At 36.6% G+C, this 27,849-nt stretch overlaps 1 protein-coding gene across 1 annotated transcript in view; it reads left to right on the top strand.

The window, feature by feature from the left end:
* The first annotated feature begins 1,925 nt into the window (after positions 1-1,925).
* Positions 1,926-27,849, top strand: part of LOC140163041 (exocyst complex component 4-like) — a 97,446-nt gene continuing 71,522 nt past the window's right edge. The window contains 6 exon segments of the mRNA XM_072186385.1: positions 1,926-2,053; positions 15,566-15,612; positions 16,576-16,664; positions 18,667-18,868; positions 21,847-22,012; positions 25,463-25,661. Coding sequence (XP_072042486.1) covers positions 1,940-2,053; positions 15,566-15,612; positions 16,576-16,664; positions 18,667-18,868; positions 21,847-22,012; positions 25,463-25,661 — 817 coding nt within the window. The 5' untranslated portion in view covers positions 1,926-1,939.

The raw sequence follows: 27,849 nt of genomic DNA, 5'->3' as shown, positions 1-27,849 counted from the left end.
CAGACCAAGATTTATACAAGTAAAATACTGTTTCAATCACAAAAATTAACCAAGATTTCGCGCCTACACGTAAGACTTGGCAATAGTCTATTCAGATATCGTTGTCAAGCTCGAGGTGATTGACCCTTGATGATTGACAGTCGGGAACGCGTACTGTTACGCGTAGTCATGGTGCTGGGAGCTGCTGGGCGCGTTCGGGGGTGCTGGCGACCGTCGAGTCGACGGTCGCCAGCACCCCCTTTTCCCAAGATGGCGGCTCCCATGCTGGTACCAAATTTGTAATTCCCGGCAACTTCTGTATAGCATACCGTAGCGTGCAAATTTGGCCAAATTTGGAGAATCGGCGAATCACTGTCAGCCCCTTGGCTGTATTGTACTAGAAACACCTTCTCTGTGAACTCGCTAGAGCAAGGAAAATAAAAACTGGTTTCATTACTATCTGTTTTTGAGCTTTTTTGCAGGTCTGCGACCATGGTGTTACCACAACTGTCTTTGCGTCATTATCATGTGCTGGAGTCTAGCACAGGTCAACCAAAGTCCCGGATTTTAATAAGACAATAATGATTGACACACACACCAGGAAGTTTCTCATCCAAAAGAATGAGAAAATTTAAAGTCTCACCATTTTGGCCGTTTCTCATCAAAATGTCCGTTTTCTCATCCAAAACTTCCTTTAGTGTATTAAATTAGCTTAGGCCTATTGATCCTAAATTTGCTGGTAGGGTAAAACTCGTTTTAGGGGGGTGTTTAAAAAAGTTGGCCACACATGCGTATAGGCCTACATTATCATACTTGAGTGCCCCTCCCCGGTGAAATTTGAGACCGTCATTTGGTCACCGTCCTAAGCGTCCTTGCCCACACGAGTCGCCCAGGAGTAGGCCCTACCCGGCATTATTAATTATTAGTGGTTAGCCTCCCTAAATACAGTCGCGTATCGTGTTGTCAATTATCGTTACTTGTGTCCATGGATATGACCCCATGTATAAGTAGGCCCCTAGTCTTCATAGAATTCACACAGTCTATGCCATGTCATTTACGGATACAAAGAGGATAATAATAATGTTGAGGGCGCCCACAAAATCTTACACCGTCTTACACAATGTTCCAAGGCAAAGTTCAGTTTAATATTTACTCATCGTAAAAATTATACAGACGTTTTATTATGTGATGATGTTGTCTGGATGGTGGACAGTTGTCACACTGTGGAAAAACAACAACCGGGAATCCGCATTCATTTACAAATAGCATTAAATTAGTATCACATAGTGGCCTCCGTGCAGTGGAAAACCTTAATTCTTTCATCAAAAAGAAATGAAAATGACAAAAAAACCGGATCCACCTGTACGCCTATAAAATGGGCACTGAATTTGTCTCAAATATGAATGAATTTTAAGAAACATACGGGATATGATGAACCAATGACCTGACGCCATGATAGTAGGATCTATTAGTCGTTTTATATACAATGTATATGCCGTGTTGTCATAATACCAATATTTGACATAATATATAACGAGTAATATTTTAGTATTGTAAATATGCAGTTCATATGCACAAACGAACACTGATCTTTATGATATTCAGGTTGTTGTACATCTCATATAACATGTCGTATAGGAGGTCATATGTGTTGACCTTCTCCTATTGTATTTGTTCATCTGTGTATGGAGAGGATTAGCGCCATTAAAACTCCATCAGTATTTGGGCGTAGTTCAGTGAACTCACCAGATTGCTATTCCAAGTACTTTGATAAATACAGATAATATGTATTAATGGGTCGAGGCGATTGCATTGAAAAACTAATAGATTATTCATAACAGTTACGTAATCAATCGATAGTGCGGACACTTTTCATTTACAAACCACCAAAATTCGTAATCTTTTAGCGTTGGAAAAGAAACCACGTGAATAGAGTGTCATCCCCCTGCTATGACCTCAGATGATTCAAGGTCATGTAGGGTGTAGACAAGATTGTCTGTTTTGCAAAAGGGAAATGGCGAATAGGGGAGGTGACATGAATGCTACAGGAAAGCCAAAAACGGCTAAAGAAGGGGTAAGTTGATATTTTCTGCACAAAGAATAACAAAGAAATGTAGTGAATCGTTGATGTAGTCAAGTAAGGTAATATTTGTACAATTTGTGATACGAGAATAGACGTGATATGGTTAAGCTTACCTGAAAGGAGTGTCACGTCTTTTATACCCCGGGTTTTTACTTGACTTGAGGGGGTTTTATTCTACATGTTACATGTGTTATAGCTGCCTTGTGGAAGTACAGTGTTATAACCCTAACCCTAACCAGTGCAAAAGGCAGCTATTACATGTAAAAATAAAAAACCCTAAGGCTAAGTAAAGGTTTGCCGAATTGAATACCGTCTCGGCCTCGGACGACGGACTTGTCTTCAATCATGTCAATACAAAACAACCTGAAATGGGGTATAAGCAGTTGGGGGTCCCAGTCCCAACATGCTGCAAACAAAGCAACGAACTTCCATCATTGTTCCAAAACTGTCAAAGAAAACATTGTTTCTTTAAAATTAGGGGGTTCTTTATTCTTACATGTTATTGCTGCCTGCCCTTGTGGAACTGGAAGTACAGTGTTATAACCCTAACCAGTGCAGAAGGCAGCTATTACATGTAAAAATAAAAACCACTTAAGTAAAGGAATGCCAAGAAAACCTGTATCAAACATGTCAAATCATTTATGCCTGCGGTGTCACTGCGCTGCAGCTGCTGTTGGAATCCTGGTTCTTCAGAAAGTCCAACAAAGAGGGCGAAAATCAAGCGTCACAAAAATGTCACCGACCTTAAATGAGACCTGAGACGAATATAGGTATATTCGTCTCAGATGAGACCTAATTAGGTATGTTCATAAAATTTTGAAGTTCAATATTTTTAGCTGAAAGTTCTTTCATTTGAAAGAGAATCAAATTACCTAAACAATAAGGGGTCAATCATGTTTCTAGTGCATATACTTTTGAAGTTACAGACAAAAATAGTGTCACCAAATTGTCCAAAATTTTGTGTGTGAAATTGTGACAGCAGGCACATGTACAATGTACACTACTGTATGTGACCCCAGATGACCTCCTATTCTTTACTGTAAGAAAGCTGTTTTGGATGGTCTTGATTTACACACAAATTGCTTTTGAGCTAAATCGAGTGTCGACTTGGTGGAACATGAATTGCACTATGTGATAGTTTATGAATCCATTATTATCCCAGTACCAACATATAAGTCAACATCACTTAGGTTTTGGTTGTCAAAATTAATTTTTAGTAATTTTTTCCATTGAGCCCCACAGTAAAGCCATTTTTGGACCGTACAGGCACATTCCACTTCCCTGGACGAATAGCGCCACCTATAGTGTGAGATGTGAGCCTGGCTAACCTAATCGAAACCAGAGACGCCGGACAGTCACTACGACTGACAACCCTACAATCTACCCTACATACATTGTTGTAAGATCATCAACCAGGGCATCGACCTTCCTTGACGCCGACTTATATCCCGGGGGGTCACTCAATACTTGACTTGCTACGCACCCGTGTCCAATAAAAACGTCTAAAAGGGTATGTTTTTCACCACACAGCGTCGTCGCGTCTTTTTGAAAAAGGGTACTTTTTCAGAAGGCATCGCCATTTAGGGGTCCTTTTCAGCCAAATCCTTAGATGTTTAGGGTTAATTAGCCCCGGTAATATTATTGTTTGAGTGAGTTTGCACTAATTTGATAAAAATCACCACTTTTTAATTGATTCTTGTTACTTTTGTGCATGTTTTCTTCGTCCTATCTATATGTCTGCAACATTACATTACATTACTAAGTAAGGCGTTTATAGGGCGCCATTTCATAAAGACCACGGCGCCAAATCAAAAAGACACCTTGGGTGTACATGTCAAATTAGCTCATTTCCCTGTTTACGCCACTTAGGGTATCAATATAGATATTTCTCAGTTGACGCCATTTAGGGTATGGTTTTTGCATGTGCTACGCCATTTAGGGTAGGATTTTGCATGTGTTTCGCCATTAAGGGGTGCAATTTGGTTATGTGAAAATTCACCATTATGGGTGCATTTCAGAGGCGTTCGGACGCGGGTGGGAGGCACTTTTGTGTGAGGGTGGCCCCCCCCCCCCCGGACTTACCGTACCGTATATCAAGAAGAAAGATCTTGGTGAAGCCACAACATGTACAGTTTGAAGTTCTGCACCACACATCTACACCCTACCCCAGTCTTTCTTCCCTGAAGCGAAAAAAAAAAATTGCCCTTTGGAATGTCCTCCCACAATCTTCTGTTGACATGTCCTCCAACGCCACCTTCAAGACCTCCATCCAAGACCACAGACTCCACACAGTTTTCAATACAGTTTTCTGCCATGGAATACCCGTAATGGCCAATCAGAAGTTGGGAAACTGGGATATCCCCATTACAACAACATGATGTCACTACAAGTTTTGGTTAATTTTGATTGTTTCTTTGAGTAAAAAGGTGGTACGGTACTACACCCCTTGATAAATTTGTGACTGTTTTTGCATTATCTCAAAAAATAATAACACACTGGTAACAAAAATACGTACCACTTGTCTTGAAACACTGAAATTTCAGTGAAGTAATTGGATTCATTGCCCCTATAATATACATAAACTTTTGTTACCGTACCAGTGTGTTATTATGTTTTGAGAAAAATGCAAAATTAGTCACAAAATTTATCAAGGGTGTAGTACCACCTTAAACTCACTAATTACCGTAGTCCGTAAACCATATCTACAGATGCTATTTATCTGTACCGGTATGTAAGCTTTGGATCATTAAAAACACCTCTTACATTCCATGGTCTAGTTAATTTGCCAGGCATTATGGGCATATAATATATGTGACAGTAATTTGGGATTTTATTTGGAATAAGGAGCATGTGGCAGCCAGTGCTTCAAAGGGTGCCCGCTCAAAGAATTAATGTTATGCCAAATAAATAATGTCTGTTGCAAAAGATGTCAACGCTGAAAAATGATAGCAATGGACTCTAGCATCAAATGCATTTCTATTGTGTGCAAATTTGAAGCTAAGTTCAAATCCGGGGTTCTCAAGTAAGGACCCTCTTGCTACATGTACAATGACGTCCATTTTAAAGCCTTTAAATGTACGATTTCCTTCAAATTTTAAATTTGTTCTTTAAACTCAAAATGCTGAAATAATACATTATTTATAGGTTTTAACATGTATCACTTGTTGGGAGTGAAATTGCAATTGAATAATGCACGCGTACTGAGATGTTGATTTCGGGGCTCGTGCATTAGATCATCTAATTTAGATGCATCAACATCTCAGTACAAGTGCATAATTATTTTGTACAATTTCTCGAGCAACAAGTGATACGCATTTGGCCCATTTCACGGTTAGGCGCCACTTTTGGTGAAAAAAACTCGAAATTTTCAAAATGGATTAAATTTCATTTAATGGGGGTTTTCTTTTCCAAATAAGACCAGATTTTCATAAAAATATCATTTCCCAGCTTAAATCTCTCTACTTCTTGAAGAAAATTATGATTTATTACCCCTATGAAAAGAACGACCATGTTGATGCGATCATAATTACGACCAAAATTGCGACCATAATTACGACCATAATTACGACCAAAATTGCGACCATAATTACGACCAAAATTTGATTGTATTTATCATCATAATTTTGATCGCATTTGGTACCCCAGCGACCATTATTTTGACCGTTATTAATGGTCGTAATTTTGATCGCGAATACGCGACCATATATGCAACCAACTTTTTATCGTTTTTTTGATCGCAAATAATGATCGCAATTTTGCGATCAATATTTTAATCATCGTAAAATTTCCCGCTGCTGTGACCAAAAATTACTCACTAGTACGTACAAACCATGCATGCACCATTTAACCCTGAACAAGATACTTAAGTATTCACTTAGGCCTAAATTAATCTTTAAAACAAATTAAAGTCATGTAGTATAGCCTATAAAAATTAGTATAACTAAACTGCATGAGTTACATGTAATATAACTGATTATAACTCAACTGTTATTATTAAAGTAAATAGTTCTCGATTCTTGAATCATGATGTGTGAGTAGTTGCAGAAAACATGAAAGAGAATAATTTCCAGATCCAGGCCAGGTGCATATGCAAAGGAAGGATTGCCAACCATCATCTGATCATGACCATTCAATTCCATAAAAATACATGTATATGCCCTTTAATAAGCTTACCTACAACTACATGTACATGTACCATGCTACACTCATTTCATCATCATTTGTGTCATTCATGTCCATCTCATTTCACTATACTACCTGCACTGGCTGGATGGCCCTTAATCCTTATACAGGCAGAGATCATGTTTCTCACTTTCTTTCTCATGAACTTTTTTTTTTAAATCAAAAGATATATCATATTATTTGTGATCTCTGCAACTGCCATGACTGCATGCATCCAATTTTTTGAATATAATATGACCTTTGGCCATGTGAATTGTGATTGGCTGTATGGGGGCTACAGGCTTTGACCCTTGAGAAAATTTTTATTTCAAAATATTATTTGGTTGTATTTTTGAGAAAAATGTAACAAATATTTATGCATATATGATAATAAAATTATTAATCACTTTTATTTTGTAAAATTTATTTGAAAAATGAGTCAAAAATTAATAATTAACTGGAAATGAACCACAAAAGGTCATGGGCTACTAGCTGTCACTAAGCTAAGGCCAAAAAAAAAAAATTGTTTGTTTGTCCACGTCCGACCGACCGTGTACCCTGGTCCCGACCGTTTTTTTTTTTTGGATTTGTTTTTTTTTTTTGGAATTTTTTCAACAACAACTTTTTTTTAAAGTTTTTTATTTTTTCGGTTTTGTAGTGTCCCTGGACCTAGACCTAAAGGCTAAGCTTTACTATGCCCTACCACATTTGGCCGTCGCCGAAGCTACCCTATTTTTAGCCCTGCTACACCGACGGCGCGAAACTCGATAATAGGATTACATTGAATGATGTATGGATTAACTCAGTGCAATAGATAAATCACTTAATTCAGCAAATTAAATAAACGAACGAGAGAGATTCAAAACAACACTGTAGTAATTTAATTAATAATGCCACTATATAATGAAGAAGAGGAACATTAGTAAATTTTAAATTTAATTAATATTCATAATTATTGCTTTGCTTCCCATAATCAGCCAGGAATCATAAATCTGCATAATGATCGGTTTCCATGCATTAATTATCTTATTTAAAGAAGAGATAAATAATTATTAATGAACTTAAGAACATTAAATAAAAACATTAACTTTTAACAATACTCAGTCATTAATTACCGTATAATATGTAAATTATGATGCACACGAGGAAGGTTACCGTTGTTGCAGGCTACAACGACTTCGCCGCTTGATAATTAATCAATTAATTAACGTTCTTAAACAATTAACTTTTATCAATATTCAGTCATTAATGTTATGCCCATGAGGAAGGTTATCGTTGTTGCAGGGCTACAGCGACATCGCCGCTTGATAATTAATGAATTAATTAACAAACAAACAAACAAACAAACAAACTTTATAAATATTCACCCATTAATGCGATGCCTATGAGGAAGGTTATCGTTGTTGCAGGGCTACAGCGACATCGCCGTGTGAACTTTGAAATACAATTTCTCAACAACCCTACTACCGATTTCCATGATTTTTGTACCAAATTTTTTTTTAAAGACCTTGCTAAGTATAGGCCTAAATGATAAAAATTATCATGATTATACGTCGTTCATAAAACGACCCTACCACTCACAAGCTTTACTTTGCATTGACCGCGTTCTTACGTTCAATACAAATCTGAATAAAGACGGAAGATAAAAGTTCTGTTTCATTCACAATGTTTTGTTGAACTTGTAAAAGAAATGTCTTATGATGCTTATTTTTTCACCTAATTAGTCGGGACTGTATGACCATTTTCTTCTTAATTAACTTTTCAGTGGTCACGGTCCTGTTTTTTATTTATAACAACTGCAAAGTATGAAATCACATAAACCAGTGTATACGTCGTTCATAAAAGGCCCCAACAAGTGATAACCAGGTGCAAAAGTTCTGTTTCTTCTTAATTAACTTTTCAGTGGTCACGGTCCTGTTTTTATTTATAATATCTGGAAATTATGAAATCACATAAACCAGTGTATACGTCGTTCATAAAATGCCCCAACCAGTGACAACCAGGTGCAAACTAAGTTATGTGCATTATGGGCTTACCAATGACAACTTAACTTAATATTTCCTCTTGTCAACAAACAAGCAACTCCCCATTTCACAAGTGCATCATATCATTCGTGGCGTCGCTGTAGCACGGCAACAGCGGTACCTTCAGTTCACCCAATGGCAAGGTATAGGTTAGCGGCGTCGCTGTAGCACGGCAACAGCGATACCTTCCTCCTCTTCATTACACTTATTTGATCAAGTCACTACAAAATACGCAAAAGTCTAGCTTTGCGCGTCGCTGTAGCACAGCAACAACGATAACTTCGCTACCGTCGGTGTAGCCCAGTAAAAGGAATAGCCGGCGCCGTCGCTGTAGCACGGCAACAGCGATACCTTCGCGCTGTCGGTGTAGCCCAGTAAAAAGGTATAGCTTCGCGCCGTCGCTGTAGCACGGCAACAGCGACACCTTCCCCCCCTTCATTTTGTTCGGGACATGACAAAATAAGAAATATTCTTGAGTGGCGCCGGTGCTGTCGCACGGCAACAGCGATACCTTCGCGCCGTCGGTTTAGCCCCTCAAAATGTCTAGTTCGGCGCCGTCGCTGTAGCATGGCAACAACGACACCTTCGCGCCGTCGGTGTAGCCCAGTAAAAGATATAGCCGGCGCCGTCGCTGTAGCACGGCAACAGCGATACCTTCCCGCCGTCGGTGTAGCCCAGTAAAAGGTATAGCTTCCGCGCCGTCGCTGTAGCATGGCAACAACGACACCTTGGCGCGTCGGTGTAGCTCAGTAAAATATATAGCTTCACGCCGTCGCTGTAGCACGGCAACAGCGACACCTTCCCGCCGTCGGTGTAGCCCAGTAAAAATGTATAGCTTCGCGCCGTCGCTGTAGCACGGCAACAGCGATACTTCAGCGCCGTCGGTGTTGCCCGTGAAAAGGTATAGCTTAGGCGCCGCTGTAGCACGGCAACAACGATACCTACCTCCCCTACATTCATTTGGTGACATGACCGTATACCTCAGTGCCGTCGGGGTTAGCGTGCGGAAATCGGTGGTCGTTCGCGCACTCGATTTAGCCCCTTGAAAAGTCTAGCTTTGCGCCGTCGCTGTAGCACGGCAACAACGACACCTTCGCGCCGTCGGTGTAGCCCATTGAAAAGGTATAGCTCCGCGCCGTCGCTGTAGCACGGCAATAGCGATACTTTCGCGCCGTCGGTGTAGTCCTGTAAAATGGTCTAGCTTTGCGCCGTCGCTGTAGCACAGCAACAACGATACCTTCCTCCACCACACTCATTTGCTAATATGACAACTTTAACAATTAGGCCTACATAAGGTGCACCTTTGCACCGTCGGTGTAGCCTTACGGAAATAGGTCTACCTTACCGCCGTCGGTGTAGGCCCTCATAAAAGGTCTAACGCCGTCGCTGTAGCACGGCAACAGCGATACCTTTGCGGCGTCGCTGTAGCACAGCAACAACGATACCTTCATTCACCATCACAACATTCAATATATGATACTTAATGTATTTACTCCATGAAATAAATGCTACTCATTCTTAATCAAACCACTCATTAACAATTAACATTCCTCTTATCAATATAACTTTACTCACTATTAACAATCATTGTTAATTACTTACAACAACCCTCTTATCCCTCACACTCATTATTATTATGTCATAATTATGAATTAACTACCATCGCCCTCTAATCCATCATAATAATTAGAATTATATAATCATTCATAACCAATTACAATCGGCCTCTTATACGTCACACTAATTATAATTATATCATGCTTATTAAAATCATCTTTTGATGCGGTCATCATTATTACTTGAGTACATTAAAATCTATTACGCATAATTAATACTTCTAAGCCATTATATAATGCAATATAGTTATTTCATTATGCTTAAATTAAATTCAAATGACATTGCTACTATCTAGAAGTAACCACAATAATTTAATCGTACTAACACTTATTACCTTGCAAACTTCATTAAGTCAAACGCCGACATACTTTATTAAAAACCTGACTCATATACCTCTAACTTAATTTAAATCTATCCCATTAATAAGTAATTCGCGCCCTTGACGTCGGTGTAGTTTTACAAAAAAAGGTGCAGCCAGCGGCGCCGTCGATGTGGTAGGGTATTCTAAAAGGTACTCGACCTAAATGCTAGGATCATTCATGGTTGACCTAAAAAAAAAAAAAAAAAAAAAAAAAATTCAAGATGTTTTGTATTTTTAAGGTGAAAATTGATAATTTGTATTCATGTCATAGTCTATTAATGATTTCAAAATGCATTGAATTTGAATGCATTTTGAAATCATTAATAGAGTATGACATGAATACAAAGTATCAATTTTCATATTAAAAATACAAAACATCTTGAATTTTTTTTTTTTTTTTTTTTTAGATCAACCATGAATGATCCTAGCATTTAGGTCTAGGTCCAGGGACACTACAAAACCGAAAAAATAAAAAACTTTTTTTTTTTTTTTTTTTGCAATTTCTGTACAAAATTACCCGAAAATGCCAGGCCTATGCAGAACCATCTCAAGAGTTAAACCAGTGAAGTGCTGTGTGTTTGGACTTATTTACCAGTCTTGTCAGTTGTTAGTTTCAAGTGCAATATCTGTAAAAAAAAAAAAAAAAAAAAAAAAAATCCGACCTACCGACCCAACTATTTCATAAGCCTTTATGGACAAACAAACAATTTTTTTTTTTGGCCTAATGCTGATAAAACAGAATGCAACATCAACAAGTGAGTGCTGAAATACTGTGCTGTATATAAGATAATATGCAATGATTATTTGAGGACATTTATTTCTTAATTGTAAGTAGCTGCATGAAGCTGAAGGCTATAATAAGTTTGAATATCAAACTATATATAGTTGGTTTAAAAGACAATCTGCTGTTATCCCGGGCTGGTACATATGTATGGTATACATCATCATACTTATAGTCATAAGTACATATTGATATTACAATATGCAGTACCTTATATTCTGCTAGTACTATGTTTTACTGCTATACATGCATATCTCAGCTTAATAGCTCAATTAACTTGAAGTAGTTGCATGATATCTGCATGTTTTAAATTCAATGTTTATTTTGCAATTCATTTTATCACCATAAACTTTTAACACAATTGTAATGTAAATGTAGAGACTATAAAACATGTGCACTTGTCGTAATAACATAACGATGTAACGCTAAGGGTGCATGGCGAATTCATGCAGAACATGTGGCCAAAGTGGCATCAACAAACATTTCAGGAATTATGTTCTATGCGTGGTATTTCATATCTCTATTTAAACATTTGAAGTCAATTTTATTGTAAAAGCAATTTTTACTGTGGAAATAAATTGATTATGAAATAAAATGGCAAAAAAAAAAGAGGAAAGTTTCATCTAAATATAATATCTGGTCATTTTCATGATTTTGATTGAGATTTATAGGTGTTCCTAACATCTTATGAAAATTTTGTGATTGTAATTTTCAAATGATGAATTTGAATTTTTGATAGTAATTCTCAGATCATATAAGTATCATGATTGCGACCATCTTGAATGATCGTAAAATTACAACCATCAAAATTGTGATCATAATATACGATCACATATAGTTGGAATGAAAAAGCGATCAAAAAAACGACCCAAAAGTTTTATTACAACCAAAAATACGATCAACTGTATTCACAATCAAAGCAATAATTACGATCAAACATATTTGGATTAAAAAAACGATCAAATTTACTATCAATATTTGGATTACAACCAAAAATACGATGAACATTTTTGTTACGATCATTTCTACGACCATTCTCTGTCAGTCCTATTATGGTCGTACGATCATTGACGATCAAAATTTTGGTCACCGCGACCATTTTTTGATCGTAACGATCAAGAATTTGATCGTTACGATCATGATTTGATCGTTGTTTTTTCATAAGGGTATCTCATGTTATGTAATTTTTTAACAAATTTGATAAATATCGAGTAGTGAATATTTATACTTTGACTGTCCAATACATATATAATAGATATTTAAAATAAACAAGTGTGTCATAGGCTCTCTTCTGACAAAATTTGGGCAACTTTTGTTGTGTAATGACAAATTTATGGCCACTTAAATGTAATTTTTGTTGGTAAAAAAGGGAAATTGACATGAAATGGTTTACTCAACAATTTTAATAAACAATGAATGACTCTGATATTTCACAGCTTTGAAGGTCATGATATGGGTAATGTTCACAAATAATATCAGCCAGTTTGAAAACACAGGTCAAATTCAAGATTCTGATGTTTGTGCAATTTTGGATGTGACTGATGTCAATGTGAACGGAAACCACACACTGTAAAGCAGAGTATATTTCAGAAAATAATGATTCAACAAGTTTTCACACCCCAGTAAATTAAATGGGATATATTGAAACATATCAACCTGTGTTAGTGTTCATTTTAAAACATTTTAAACAATTTATAGAAGCGGATGTGACATTTTCAATTGTGAACAGAATATTTCATTATTACAAACAGTTTGCTTGTCAAAAATATAAGCTTTAAGCACTTCTAACACATATATTTTGTGAGATTCTATTGAATTGAGCAATGCTAAAATGTTTTTCCTGACCCTTTATATTTTTGACAAGCAAAATGTTTATAATACTGAAATTATTCCGTTCACAATTGAAAATGTCACATCCGCTTCTGTAAATTATATACAAAACTGTCCCCTAAAGACAACAACAAAGCCATGAAATAATCATATGTGACATGTATGAAATAATAAACCTATTTTAGAAAGTAAAATATGTTGTTTCAGTATTTTGACCCAAAAACTACTAATTTTGAGGATGTGACATGTGAACGGAAATTGAAGCTTTTTGAGTCTCCTGTCACAATTAAAGAAGACATACTGAATTAAAGATTTGTTGTGCCTTTTGATCCCCCACAAACCTGTAATGAAATAACTTCAAACTGGCATCCTAGTCCCATTCCTGTCTTAGTTCTTTGAAGAAACTATTTTGGATGTGACAGGTACCATGGATGTGACACCAGGCATTGAGTTTTGCAATGTGACAGGTGTGCTGTAAATCGCACGCCTGGATAACCCGAGGTGTGCTTTTAGGTGTGCTGCAAATCGCACACCTAAATAAACCAAGGTGTGCTTTTTTCAAAACTGGTGTATGACTATCATTTCATTTTCAGCTAAAACTTAGCAATTGTGACAACATACATGTACTTTTTTTAAATGGCCATGGTAAAAGCTCTGGGGTAATGAATGGTGTATACTGCATAGATGTCCCTGGACTTTGGACTTATTACTAGTGTCATTTGTAATTTTTTTTTTTTTAATTATTTTTTTTTTTTTTTGGATTTAGAATGTCCCTAGAATGTCCCTGGAACTTTAGAATGTCCCTGGAATTTTTTTAATTTAAAAAAAAAATTACAAAAGATTAAAAATTATAAATTCTTGTTTAAAATAGGCAAATTTGTAAATTATGTTCACATAATAATCTATGAATGATTTTAAAATGCATTTGTTTTGTATGCTTCTTTACTTCATAAATAGGTTGTAATGTGAACATCAATTATAAATTTGCCTATTTTGAACATGAATTCATAATTTTTAAATCTTTTGTAATTTTTTTTCAAGTTTTAAAAAAAATTAAAAATATTTCCAGGGACATTTTTAAGTTCAGGGACATTCTAAATAAAAATAAAAACTTAAAAAAAAAAAAAATTTTTTTTTTTTTTTTTTTTTTTTTTTAGGTGTGCGAAAAATCGCACCCCTCGGCGTATTTTCAGGCGTGCGGCGCGTGCGAATCGCACTCGCACGCCTTAAAACTCAATCCCTGTGACACATGTGAACGGAAACTTTGAAATGACATCTGTAAGCTAAGTTGATGAAGGAGTTTTCATTAAATGGTGTCATTAGATAGCTCATAGCAGGAGATTTTTGAAAATCAAGGAGAAAAAATTCTGCCACTTATTTGTTAATAAATTATACTATTTGGAAAATTAATCGGATGTGACAAAACTGTGAACAGAATTTGTTGGCAAAAATTCAAAATATCGCATGGTATCTACATATTAAGAGCAACAAGTGTAATTTGTTCAACAAATAGTAACAAGACTCTGAACTTTACTAAAACACACTAGTTTGCCATTCATGTAAAGTATTAGTCGATCTATTCCACATTGAATAAGGTACATAGATGTGAACGGAAAATGTCACATCCGAATTCAGAAATTTAAATGGTTCTCATGCTAGTTTAACTGACAACTACTACTTTGTTCATGTATGGCTGTATAGTGCAACTTGTTCACTACATAAAAACAACAAAAGCAGCTGGTAGGCTCAACATAGTTAAAAGTGGCAGCATTGGAAAATAAATGCCTGTTTCCAGGTTGCTAGTAAAATGTGGTTTTTGACCACTTCTTACCCCTGTGCGCCCTGAAAGATAAAAGCAGAAAGGCTGATTAAGCTAGTGGAGGTAGGCCATACAGAGACAATGAAAAATCACCAACAGTCAATTCTGTATAACCCCATTATTTTTTACACACCAGGCCAGATATGTTGAAAATCAAAAAGTGGCGCCTAACCGTGAAATGGGCCATTTACCTATTTCATACACGACTAAAAATCCTGTGATTTTTGTAATTTTTATAACAAAATTGTCACTAAAAATGATGGAAAATGCAAACAAATAAGCATCCACCCACAAGAAAAATGAACGCGTTCGAAAGCACTGCGTCTACTACGCGGAGTGCGCCTGTGCAATTATACAATATTTATGCACGGCTAGTAATTTACTAACTTCTGCTCTGATTGGTTCTCACTATCTAGGAGTGTAAAGAAAATATTTATATAGCGCTGCTACATTTAGAACGTTTCTTTATACTAGTTTCTGTACATTTTGATCTTTTAAATAACAAGGTAAAGTGAGAGAAACTCTATTGCTTTATTGGCCATTTAACATGCAGTTCAATAGGAGGAAATAAAGTCATAATTTTATGAATTATGACTTTATGTCAAACTTTGCTCTGTTGACCTACAAACACAACAAATTCCGGAAGTAAGGATCAACCAACATCATTCTGATGATGCCAATCGACCATGATAGGCGAAACCGTCAAGTGAGTAAAATATTTTGGTTTTGTGCAAAAGAAAATTATTTTATATCTACAAACCTGATGAATCTATTTAGTGACAACAAATTCCATTTAGGTGCAAGTTGGGACATGTGTAAACATTACAAATGTGTCAAAAAATCAATTTCATATTATATAAGATCGTACATTATGGCTTTAAAAACAAAGTGTTTCTATATTTGTTTCCAGGCTGGTACTGGGCTGCTCATGTCAGTCATCAGGACCCTTTCTGCCAGGTAAGTGAGTTTTGTTCAGGTTTTGTTGTTGTTGTTGGTTTTGTTATTATTGTTATTGTTGAATTGTTGTGGTTGTTATGGTTGTTTATGGCCAGAGTTATTTTTGTTTAGGTTTTGTTGTTGTTGTTGTTGAATTGTTGTGATTGTTGCCAGAGTTATTTTTGTGTAGGTTTTGTTGTTGTTGTTGAATTGTTGTTACGGTTGTTGCGAGAGTTATTTTTGTTTAGGTTTTGTTGTTGAATTGTTGTTGTTACGGTTGTTGCCAGAGTTATTTTTGTTTAGGTTTTGTTGTTGTTGTTGAATTGTTGTTGTGGTTGTTGTTACGGTTGTTGTGATTGTTGTTACGGTTGTTGCCAGAGTTATTTTTGTTTAGGTTTTGTTGTTGTTGTTCAATGTTGTTGTTGTTGTTGTTGTTGTTGTTGTTGTTGTTGTTGTTGTTGTTGAATTGTTGTTGTGGTTGTTGTTATGGTTGTTATTGCCAGAGTTATTTTTGTTCAGGTTTTGTTGTTGTTGTTGTTGTTGTTGTTGTTGTTGTTGTTGTTGTTGTTGTTGTTGTTGTTGTTGTTGTTATTGACAGAAGAACAAGATAAAAATATTAAGAGAGTAGAGCCAAAAATTGTAAACATAGCAAGTTGCCATAAATATATATGTTTAAAACTTTGCTCATTAGGCCACGATAAAAAATTCCAATACTGTTCAAAGGGCACTACTATAGGCAGATGGACTTGCCATGTTAAATGATCTTTAAAAAAATGTAAGAAAGCTTGAAATCTGAAAAAAATCTGACAATTTTGCAAACATTTTGTAACTTTTTTTGGTCAAAATCAATCAAATTCGGCCAAAAAACTTCATACTACTACTATTAAAAAAAATTGGGTTGGACGAGATAATGTTGACTTTGCTTTGATGAAACGCATTTTAGTTTGCTAGATTTTATTTCTTATGATATACTTTACCCCACAGTGAGGATCTTAAACAAAGAGAGGTTGAAAAAGCAAGATTGGAAAAGGCCTACAGAGAATGTGATGGGAAACTGGACTCACTTATTACAGGTATATTGTAGTCAGTAATAAAAATTCCCTTTAAAAGGGAACGCCAGCCTCAATGTAGAAGAGGTCTTGTAATTAGTTTGGTCAGTAAAAAGGTAAAGGGGTTGAACCTGTGTTCACAGGCCAAAGTGCTCTTCTCTCTTTTGAAGTGATTGGGCCTGACTCCCTCATGAAATGTTGCTGGGGGGAGATGCTAAACTGCCTCAACAGCGAGTCTATTACATTCCCGCCATTGAATAAAGTTGGTACCTGGGTGGAGAGAGGCAACAGCTGGTGAAGAGCCTTGCCTAAGTGCACAACGAGAAAGAATGAACAGTGTAACCAACCCAAAGTGTTACAATTAAACATGACAACAAATAAACACAAATCCCGACCGGCACACAACCCAACTTGAAAAAACGCAGGGAATGTGCGGTATGGGAATCGAACCCACGACCTTCCGATCTCTAGACGGACGCCTTATCCATTAGGCTACCAGCTCCCACTGATAAGCGGTGAGTTAAAGCTGGGTCCAATGTTATAGCAGTCATGGTATACAATACACACACACAAGTATTACGCAAGTACGCATGTGCAGGAGATCATTATTGATGCTTAATCGTTTCCCCAGTATAATTATAAGTAAACTTTACTTAAGTGCACAACATTTTGGCGCAGCGAAGACTTCAACTTGTGACCTTGAGCTACCTCACAATTACAATGTATGAGTCAAATTCCTCGACCGCTGTTAATACATTTTCTAGCATGAACAAATGTGATGTGATCAAGCAAAATGAGTTGGATGTCGGAAATATTGATTTTGAGATATACCCAATAAAAGTTATTCAACTTCCTTTGTATTTTATTGTTCTGATCAACACTAAAATGGCCATATCTCTGGAACCATAACTCAAATTATGATGGGGTTTTCAGCAACAAATAGCTCTGAAAATGGCTCATGGAATAAAATTGAAAATTGAATTTTGATTTTGATCAAGATCTTTAAATTAGTTAAATCAAAAACATGTTGAATGTGAGTCTATAAAATATTAAATCCATTTCATAATTGATAGCTAATAAGGTGTAATTTCACAGTTCAAGGTTAAGCAGGTTTATTGTGTTTTTTAAAAGAAATAGCCACCTAGCCCACCTAAATTGCTAATTGCTGTCATTAAGCTTCAGGTGGTTTCTAAGATCAAGCTTCTGGGTCTGACTTGCCAGTCTAATCTTGGCTGGCAGTCTCAAGTTAACAAAATTTGCTATCTAATTAAAATGCAACAATGGCCGATAGTGACAAAAAGTACCTCAATGAATAGAGCACATCCAGATCTAGCAAAATGTTTATTTCTCGACTATCAACACATGTTTAAGCAGTCTATAGTCAACATGAAAAACAAAGAGAACCTGTACAAAGTAATGTGAGTGTCATTTGCTATTTGAGGTGATGAATCATATTGCAAAGGATTCTGGGAAGGTTGAGATATTTTCTCTGCCTGAAACTGTTACGCCATTTACATCAAGACGGAATCTAGATGTCGTGTCAAAGGTCAAGACACAACATCTAGCCCCAGAGGGCACTGGTCTATCGTAATTACTGAAATGTAGGTATTTATATAGCGCTTTATGCCATAAACAGCCTCAAAGTGCTTTACATTTGATTTATTCCACCGTTACTAGAATATGTCGGAACCACGTTTGCTGCCTACAATTGGTGCAAGGTTCATCAGTACAACAACTGTGACTACACCTAACAGCTTCCCATTGCACCTGGGTAAGGTGAGGCAAGCAAGGTAAAGCGCCATGCCCAAGGGCGCAACATGGTGGTGGGACGGGGACTCAAACCTACACACGTCAAGCAAGCTCTGGGATTATGAGTCCAAGGCCGTAACCACTGAGCCGCCGTGTCCTCATAATGTCATTCCAATGTACCTATCAGGTTCCCCAAAACAATACCGAAAGATATTGCCATCCTGTTCCTCACAAATCTTGAATCATAATATTTCAACTATTTTGTTTTTGTCCACAGAGAACTATGACACCCTGACCAAGACCATTCAAGCTTACAGCAACATCTCCGGACGGATCAAAACATCCAGAGAGCGAATCAAGATATTGAAGACGGACCTGGAATCTTGTAAGGAGTTGCTACATTGTAGGAGAGATGAGCTGAGAAAATTATGGTTAGAAGGCATAGAGCAGAAACATGTCTTGGGATTATTAGATCAAATGTGAGTACAATATGGGGGAGTAGGTATCATAGCCAGCATAGTATATGGTCATTTTCACGGTAAAGGGTGTAACTTTGGATTTTTAACATTTTGATCCGTAGTTTTCTAATAAAGCCACAGAATTCCATGATTTTTGGCCACATAAGTCATCTAGTTAGCAGCTACCTTGGGTAGCATAATCATCTTCGGGAGTTACTGCGTTCAGTTTTAGCAGGCTTAAATGTACCTAATATTGCCATTTTGAAAAACTGTAAAAAACAGTAACATTTTGTAAAACCCTGTGTTTTCTTCAGTTAGTTCATGGATAATTTTTCTTATCCTGAAATACGGTCATATGTTCAGTAAACACTGCCACATTAGATTTAATTGTGAACAGCCCTGTATTTTTGAGAACCGGACTTGATATTTGTCGTTTCGAGGCTTCATTTTCCGTTAACAATTGTTAACAAACTTTGTGGGTATAGCTTTGGTTCATAATTCTTGGTTATTTCTTCACTTCTTCTTGATTCATAACAGTTGATATCTTAACTTGAAATGGGTAACAAAAATTAGTTGATTTGCAAGCTTTTAAAATTTTTATAAAATCTTGACTTCAAAGAGCCGATTTTCCGTTAACTTTTTGAAGCCTCGAAACAAACTGTTCAGCAAGCTTGGGCAAATATAAATAAAAGAGCTCATCCAATCTATTTATCAAAATGTAGCAAAGTAGATCCTCAAGTCACTTGTTTTTAAATCATGGAGATATATATCACCGTTTGAAAATGGGACCCAATACAAACTTTCCGTTAACAATTGAAGCCTCCGAAACAAATGAAGCCTCCGAAACAACAGTAAACTTAATTATCATCTATGCATATCTAAATTGGTATGTTCCATATTGATATCTGCATTGTAATTGTTGCATGATATGTGCAGAATGTCATAAATTTAAAAAAAATTGATATTATGGTTAATGCTTGAAAAATATACTGATATCCAAGAAAGCCCGTTTGGAGGCTTCACATGCAAATAACACCATACTTAACAAATGGGTGAAAAAATTATCATGTTATAAATCTGCAATATCTGCCGCATAGAATCATTGATTCAATACACACAAGAAAATAACAGCTTAGATGATCCCAACAGTGTTGTTTTCAAAAAAACTACTTCTGCAATGTTTAACAATTGTAAACATGAAGCCTCCGAAACAAAAAAAATGTCTTGCTGTGATAATTTAATTTTTGTCACAACTGAAATTCAATACTTAGAAGCAAAGCATGAAAATTGGTAATTATGATATTTTTTACCTATTTTTCATGTCAACTTGTAGTAGTTAGCCAAATATTTTACTTTTATGATCACCTGTGTTGTTAACTGAAGCCTCCGAAACACAAATCGCTTGAATTGCCAATTCTAAGAAATAACTCCAATTTCTGTGAAACTTGGCTGGGAGGTTCCTTTCATCAAGTAGTATTTGTACATGAAGTTAGACATTTAAATTATTTTAGGAACCCAATTAAAACTTAAAAAATATGTTTAAGGTTGGGAAATTTCCATTGCAAATGACCCTTGATGTTAAAAATTTTCAAAATTGCAATTACAAACATAGCAAAACATGGTATAAAATTTAACTTATATCTGTTGACTTACTTTGGAATGGGATTTCACATGTATTCCAGCTTTCATGTCATAATTTTCTGAGCTTATGTAAAATACATTTTTTCTTAGTTTTTAACCAAAATGTTATGGAAATGTCAAATTTTTTATCAGAAATCAAAAGGTTTAAGCCTTGAAACACTATTTTACTGGAATTTAAGTTGCTTCTATGCATGATTACAGTAAACAGAAACATATTTAAGTGGTTTGAAATTTTGACCCTAAAAATCAAAAGTTACACCCTTTACCGTGAAAATGACCATATATCAGGCTTTTAACTTAGTGCGAACATTGCATTGGACTATTCCAGCAGTAATTGGCACTCCCCTGAAGAAGGTAAATGAAGGGTTTTCCGAAAAAGATGATACCAACATTTTGGTACGAGTAGCTGAATGCAGCTGTACGAGTTTTGGTACGAGTAGCTGAATGCAGCTTTGCCAGCTGGCATGCTGCATCCGAGTAGCTGAATGCAGCTTTGCCAGCTGGCACGCTGCATCCGAGTAGCTGAATGCAGCTTTGCCAGCTGGCACGCTGCATCCAGTAGCTGAATGCAGCTTTGCCAGCTGGCACGCTGCATCCGAGTAGCTGAATGCAGCTTTGCCAGCTGGCACGCTGCATCCGAGTAGCTGAATGCAGCTTTACCCTCTGAATGCAGCTTTACCAGGGCTGTCAACTTTTTGGAATTGCTTGGCGTGAGACAGAGCCGTACCGCTACAATGTTCATTTTGACCCATGATTATTTGAACCATGGCGTTCGAGAATCTGAAAAGCGGGGGGACAAAAATTTTGATGATGCGTGAGATTTTACTCATTTTCCAGCGTTTTGCGTGAGATTTACTACCTAGGAGTGAGATTTTACTACCTTGGCGTGAGACCATGAGAAAGTGACTCAATGCGTGAGACTCACAGCCAATGCGTGAGAGTTGACAGCCCTGGCTTTACCCTTTGAGAAAAAATGACATTTGTCTTTATTTTTCAAAAACTTGGGTCAATACTAATCTGATGAGAAAGGTGTTTGAAAAAAGGTAATTCCTATAGTATTAAATAATGTTTTTAGCCGCTGTCGTGTATCTTTAACCACTGTCATGTATTGGAGTAAAACAACTCGGCTTCACCTCGTTTTTTATAATGATGTCGCCCATGTTATATGAGACGATAGATGCACGACTGTGGCTAAAAACAATACCTTTATTCTCTAAATCTCAAACACTATATGTTTTATTTATTTGCAACATTAACATACTCCAAAAAATTTTTTATGATGGAACAGTTCTTCGAGAGACTCCTGAATGTTGTTTACCATGTTCCCATTTTATTTTTGTTTTCACATTTTTTTACAGCGAGGAAGTAAACAATGTACCACAGAAACTCTCTGGTTACCTAGGCAACAAACACTACCTACACGCTACAGAGCTAGTCACTAAGACCGTAGCCATGCTGGAGGGAGATCTGAAAGGTGTGGAAGCATTGAGTGAATTAAGACTAGAAATGCTCAACCACAAAGAGGTAATGTTAACTAGGATTAAGAGTGATCTTAACCCTGGAATTATGGAAACTTTTGAGCCTAGGATTAAGTGCAACAGTAACTTGGATTATAGATTATGACTAAAACCGTAGCCATACTGGAGGGAGATCTGAAAGGTGTAGAAGCATTGAGTGAATTAAGACTGGAAATGCTCAACCACAAAGAGGTAAAGTTAACTAGGATTAAGTGAAACAGTAACTTGGATTATAGATTATGACTAAAACCGTAGCCATGCTGGAGGATGATCTGAAAGGCGTAGAAGCATTGAGTGAATTAAGACTAGAAATGCTCAACCACAAAGAGGTAACATTAACTAGGATTAAGTGAAACAGTAACTTGGATTATAGATTATGACTAAAACCGTAGCCATATTGGAGGGAGATCTGAAAGGTGTAGAAGCATTAAGTGAATTAAGACTAGAAATGCTCAACCACAAAGAGGTAACATTAACTAGGATTAAGTGAAACAGTAACTTGGATTATAGATTATGACTAAAACCGTAGCCATGCTGGAGGGTGATCTGAAAAGCGTAGAAGCATTGAGTGAATTAAGACTGGAAATGCTCAACCACAAAGAGGTAAAGTTAACTAGGATTAAGTGAAACAGTAACTTGGATTATAGATTATGTCTAAAACCGTAGCCATGTTGGAGGGAGATCTGAAAGGTGTAGAAGCATTGAGTGAATTAAGACTGGAAATGCTCAACCACAAAGAGGTAAAGTTAACTAGGATTAAGTGAAACAGTAACTTGGATTATAGATTATGACTAAAACCGTAGCCATGCTGGAGGGAGATCTGAAAGGTGTGGAAGCATTGAGTGAATTAAGACTGGAAATGCTCAACCACAAAGAGGTAACATTAACTAGGATTAAGTGAAACAGTAACTTGGATTATAGGTTATGACTAAAACTGTAGCCATGCTGGAGGGTGATCTGAAAGGTGTAGAAGCATTGAGTGAATTAAGACTGGAAATGCTCAACCACAAATTAAGAGGTAACATTAACTAGGATTAAGTGAAACAGTAACTTGGATTATAGATTATGACTAAAACCGTAGCCATGCTGGAGGGAGATCTGAAAGGTGTGGAAGCATTGAGTGAATTAAGACTGGAAATGCTCAACCACAAAGAGGTAACATTAACTAGGATTAACTTGGATTATAGATTATGACTAAAACCGTAGCTATGTTGGAGGGAGATCTGAAAGGTGTGGAAGCATTGAGTGAATTAAGACTGGAAATGCTCAACCACAAAGAGGTAACATTAACTAGGATTAAGAGTGATCTTAACCCTGGAATTATGGAAACTTTTGAGCCTCATAAAAAAATAAAGCATAGTGATTTATAGTGTGCTACGCACAAGCACAACGCCCAAACGTTGATCCACAAGCCTAAATTGTTGGTCTAAAGTATATAAAAGTATACATATTTAGAATGCATGGCAAAGACTTGACGAATCCATCTGTGAGGTCCAAAAATGCTCAAGTATGGATAAAATAAAAAAAAAAACATTGTGTGTTTTTTTTACCCAAATTTTTTTTGGAAACGTAACAAAAAATTCTTGAGTAATTTATTTTTAAAATAAATTTAAAAGTGACACTATTTTAACTTGAATTATACAGGGTGTCCCCAAAAAAAGAGGCCCCACATTGCGCCCTTTTTCTCCTATTTCTGAAAAGTTGATCAAATATATTTTGGTATGTAAAGAAACCTTCAATCGTTTGCTTTAATAAACCAAAACAATTATTTCAATCGGCTCATAACTTTTGAAGATATGTCCTTTTAAAGAAATGTATCCGTTTTTCACTCTGTCCACGGAGGAGGTTTGGCTACTTCAAAGATTGAAAAGTGCATATACCATGCATGAATATAAAACATTCCTCGCTGATAACTTTATAAAATAACAACTTTATTTAAGGGAATGGGCTTTACCGGTGGGCTTATGGGTTATGGATTTTGTTAAGTGTCATTAATTCGGGCGAAATTGATGTGTGATGGGACTTCTTTTGCTATACTTGCAATTACTTATGTTTTTCTCGTTTCTTGCTTTCTTTTTATTGACAACATAAGTCATTTCTCTTTTGGAATAAAAGGTAGCCCTGAAAAGGGATGTTTATTTTGTCTTTGGTTCTTTTGAAGTGAGGTTACTGTGCTGCTCTGCCCTCTACCTGGTTGCCTCCGTGGCGAATACAGGTTTCAGAACTAGTTCTCATTGCATTAATTTGCGTTATGTACCATCCTTAAGGCCTTGTGCGCCGGATACTTATGAATGCAGCAGTGTCTGGGTTGCGAAGATGTTTGAAGCTAGCTGGTGATCCTCGCTTATAGTGAATGCTTTCCCAAGACTAATGCTATTATCTATCCATGTCATTAACCGTGTGTTTCGTTTAAATCTTTGATGTAGCCAAACCTCATCCGTGGACAGAGTGAAAAACGGGTACATTTCTTAAAGAGGGCATATCTTCAAAAATTGTGAGCCGATTGAAAGAATTGTTTTGGTTTATTAAAGCTAACGATTTAGGGTTTCTTTACATACCAAAATCTATTTGATCAACTTTTCAGAAATAGGAGAAAAAGAGGACGCAATGTGGGGCCTCTTTTTTTTGGGACACCCTGTAGTTCTGTTATACTATAGCTATGCAGTACCTTCATACTTCAAAGCTACAATCAGTGAAAAAAAAATAGCCGGCACTTTTGCTCAAAACAAATGTATGCGGCCATACCAATTTTCAGTGAAGGCTTGCGGCAGAAGTCAGTCATGTACTTAACGTACTGACGTCAGCCTGTACTCCACCCATCCTCACCCACATCTTTCTGTATATGTGACATGATCTAGGGGAATGAGTCGCATGTCGACCCTGGTCGAAAATGAGTTTTACAGAGGTCTCTAAAAAGGACATTTAGAGCTTGCAGAAACTGAAAACCCCATGTTGATACGACTCTTCTTTGCAAAGTTACATGAATTAATCAATCGCTAAAAACAATATAAAACAAAAGAATTTAAACACTTTCTTAGTTAATATCTCAAAATCAATATTAGCGACATCCGACTCATTTCCCTTAATCGTATCACATATAATGTCCAATATTAAATATTGGAGGAGTAGGGGCAGAAATTCGCTAAAAAACAGTCCAAGTGTGCCAATTGTTTTCCATGATTGTAGTCACTAAAACCGTAGTCAATGTTGGATGGTGATCTGAAAGATATATGGACATTGGGTGAATTTAAGACTTTAAGACTGGAAATTTAAATGCTCAACCATGTGTGATGTCACAGGTGTAAGGTTAAATGTCATCTAGGGGTCACTGGAGGTCATTCTGCAAATATGTTTAAAAAAATTAGGTTTTTTTAACAACCATGAAAGCCCGATAACCAACCTCCTGTCAGGGACACATTTTACGCACCGCATAATTTACTGTACTTGTTTATTTCAGATTTTGCATCAAGATCTAATCAAAGAATTAAACCAGCAGATATACGACAGATCCACAGCCACATTCCAGCCATCATTTGTGAGAGCGAGCTCAATACGCAGCTCCGGTGGGTTTGATATAGCGCCCTCTAAGCAGAAACCTACACTCTTAGAACTGGCCAACTCAGCGCGGAGAGCTGCTGTAAGAGCGCAAAATGCAAGTAAGTCGTGATTGATAGTGTTTTTTCAGTTATTTAGACAACAGGCTAATCCAGTTGAAATTCTTATAACCCCTATGGAGGACATGACCTTATTGGTCCACACGAAGTGAATTTTAAATAGGGTTACCTGAATGGGGACTCCACTTGAAATCTACATTCCCTGTGTGGGAGATTAAGGTTATGTCTTCCATAGGGGGTAGGGTGCATCAAACGCCCCTCATGTCATGCAGATTTTTTCTACCTAGTCTTAAAATGTTCCATTGGGCTAGAAAACACCCTGTGTATAATTTGAAAAAAATTGAAAGTGGTCTAGGGTGGCCTCAGTGGCGTTGAAGTTGTGAGGTATTGAAATTGCCTTCTTACATACGGCAGCTATTTAGAAACATCCTTGTTACCACAGGATAAAATAGCTGCTATTTGTTTTATTGCTTACAGTGATACTGAGTGATCATAATGGATATCACAAAGTTCCAAAATGAAAACAATAATCATGCATAAGGTTTAGAATCCTCACTTATCAACTTACAAAGGAATAGCTACCATATGTGATAGTTTCCAATAATGACTGTATATGTTGTTTATCCTCCTATATATGTTGGTTTCTTGACAATGCTACAGGTTTAAATGATATTTTTTTCTGCAAAAACACATAAATAAGGTATTCCTAATGCTAAGAACCATTCATTTATATTATACGTTCCAGCTATGGTGACACCTAGTGACGTCACACTGGATAAATTCCATTCACTGTGAGAGGAGGTTCGTGAATGTGAATGCAATCACAGATACTTACATTTTAAAAGTAAATTTAAATCTGTGATGCATTGAAGCAAATAAATCTGAAATCAATACAGCATTAATTTTGCTTAGAATTGAACAGGGCACCTGTCTCATCAATTTCCCCTAATACCTCTTTGAAAGTGACAGAGGTGTCATCAAATTTGGAATAGATAATAATAGTAGGCCTATATAATAACACCAATGCCTATCGTTCATAGAAGTTGAGAATGATGCAAATTTTAACATCTGGGAAATTTTGAGCTATAATTAAGTTAAAATGACCTGGGGCACTGCATAAGTCTAGATGGATGGCAAATTTCTTGTATTCAATAAAGATCTGTCTCCTAGAAGAATCCATTTTAAAGCAACTTTCTGCAGGAACGGTCACCAAGAAGCGGCAGTTAACAACCTGGAATTCCTCACAGAAACTGTTAACAACTGGCCCAAGTGGGGTTGATGTGGAGATGCTGAATTGCTATAAAACCAGAAGTCTTGTGACACTAAATAATCTAAAATAGTGGACTCATTGATATATCTTCTGGGAACTTTGGTTTCTCAAACCATGCAAACCTGTGCCAAATCTGTCTCTTGGTGCTTGTATTTCTCCTGGGTATTTCTTCACTTGGTTGAAGCTTAAGGAGTCTATCAGCCAACCGTTGTATCCTCAGGTATCTTGCTGCTAAAGAGGAAAGTGGTACCATTTCAGGTGTTAAGTACCAGAGGCTTTGTCAGCGCTGCTGGAGACATCAGGGTTCACAGCATAGTAACACTGTGAAAGAGCTGCAGATCATTCCAAGGAGCATCAACAACACTGCAAATACTCCACCAAGTTAGTGTTACGAAAGTCACAAAGTCTGGCAACTTTGATAACTGCTGCTTCTTGGTGATCGTTCCTGCAGAAAGTGGATTCTTCTAGGAGACAGATCTTTATTGAATACAAGACTTTTACCATCCATCTGGACTTATGCAGTACCCCAGGTCGTTTGAAGTTAATTACAGCTCAAAATTTCTCAGATATTGAAATCTGCATCATTCCCAACTGCTATGAATGATAGGCATTGGTGTTATACTATGTTAGAAATGAATGGTTCTGAGCATTAGGATACCTTATTTATGTGTTTTTGCAGAAACAAATATCATTTAAACCTGCAGCATTGTCAAGAAACCAACATATATTACTGAACTAGGAGGATAAACAACATACAGTCATTATTGGAAAATAGCACATATGGCAGCTATTCCTTTGTAAATTGATAAGTGAGGATTCTAAACCTTATGCATGATTATTGTTTTTATTTTGGAACTTTTTGATATCCATTATGATCACTCAGTATCACTGTAGGCAATGAAACAAATGGCAGCTATTTTATCATGTGGTAACAAAGGTGTTTCTAAATAGCTGCCGTAT

Source organism: Amphiura filiformis, chromosome 10 (genome assembly GCF_039555335.1).
Source record: "Amphiura filiformis chromosome 10, Afil_fr2py, whole genome shotgun sequence".
NCBI classification, from domain to species: domain Eukaryota; kingdom Metazoa; phylum Echinodermata; class Ophiuroidea; order Amphilepidida; family Amphiuridae; genus Amphiura; species Amphiura filiformis.
The sequence above is the reverse complement of the archived record's forward strand: the minus strand, read 5'-3'. Positions and strand labels throughout refer to the sequence as shown.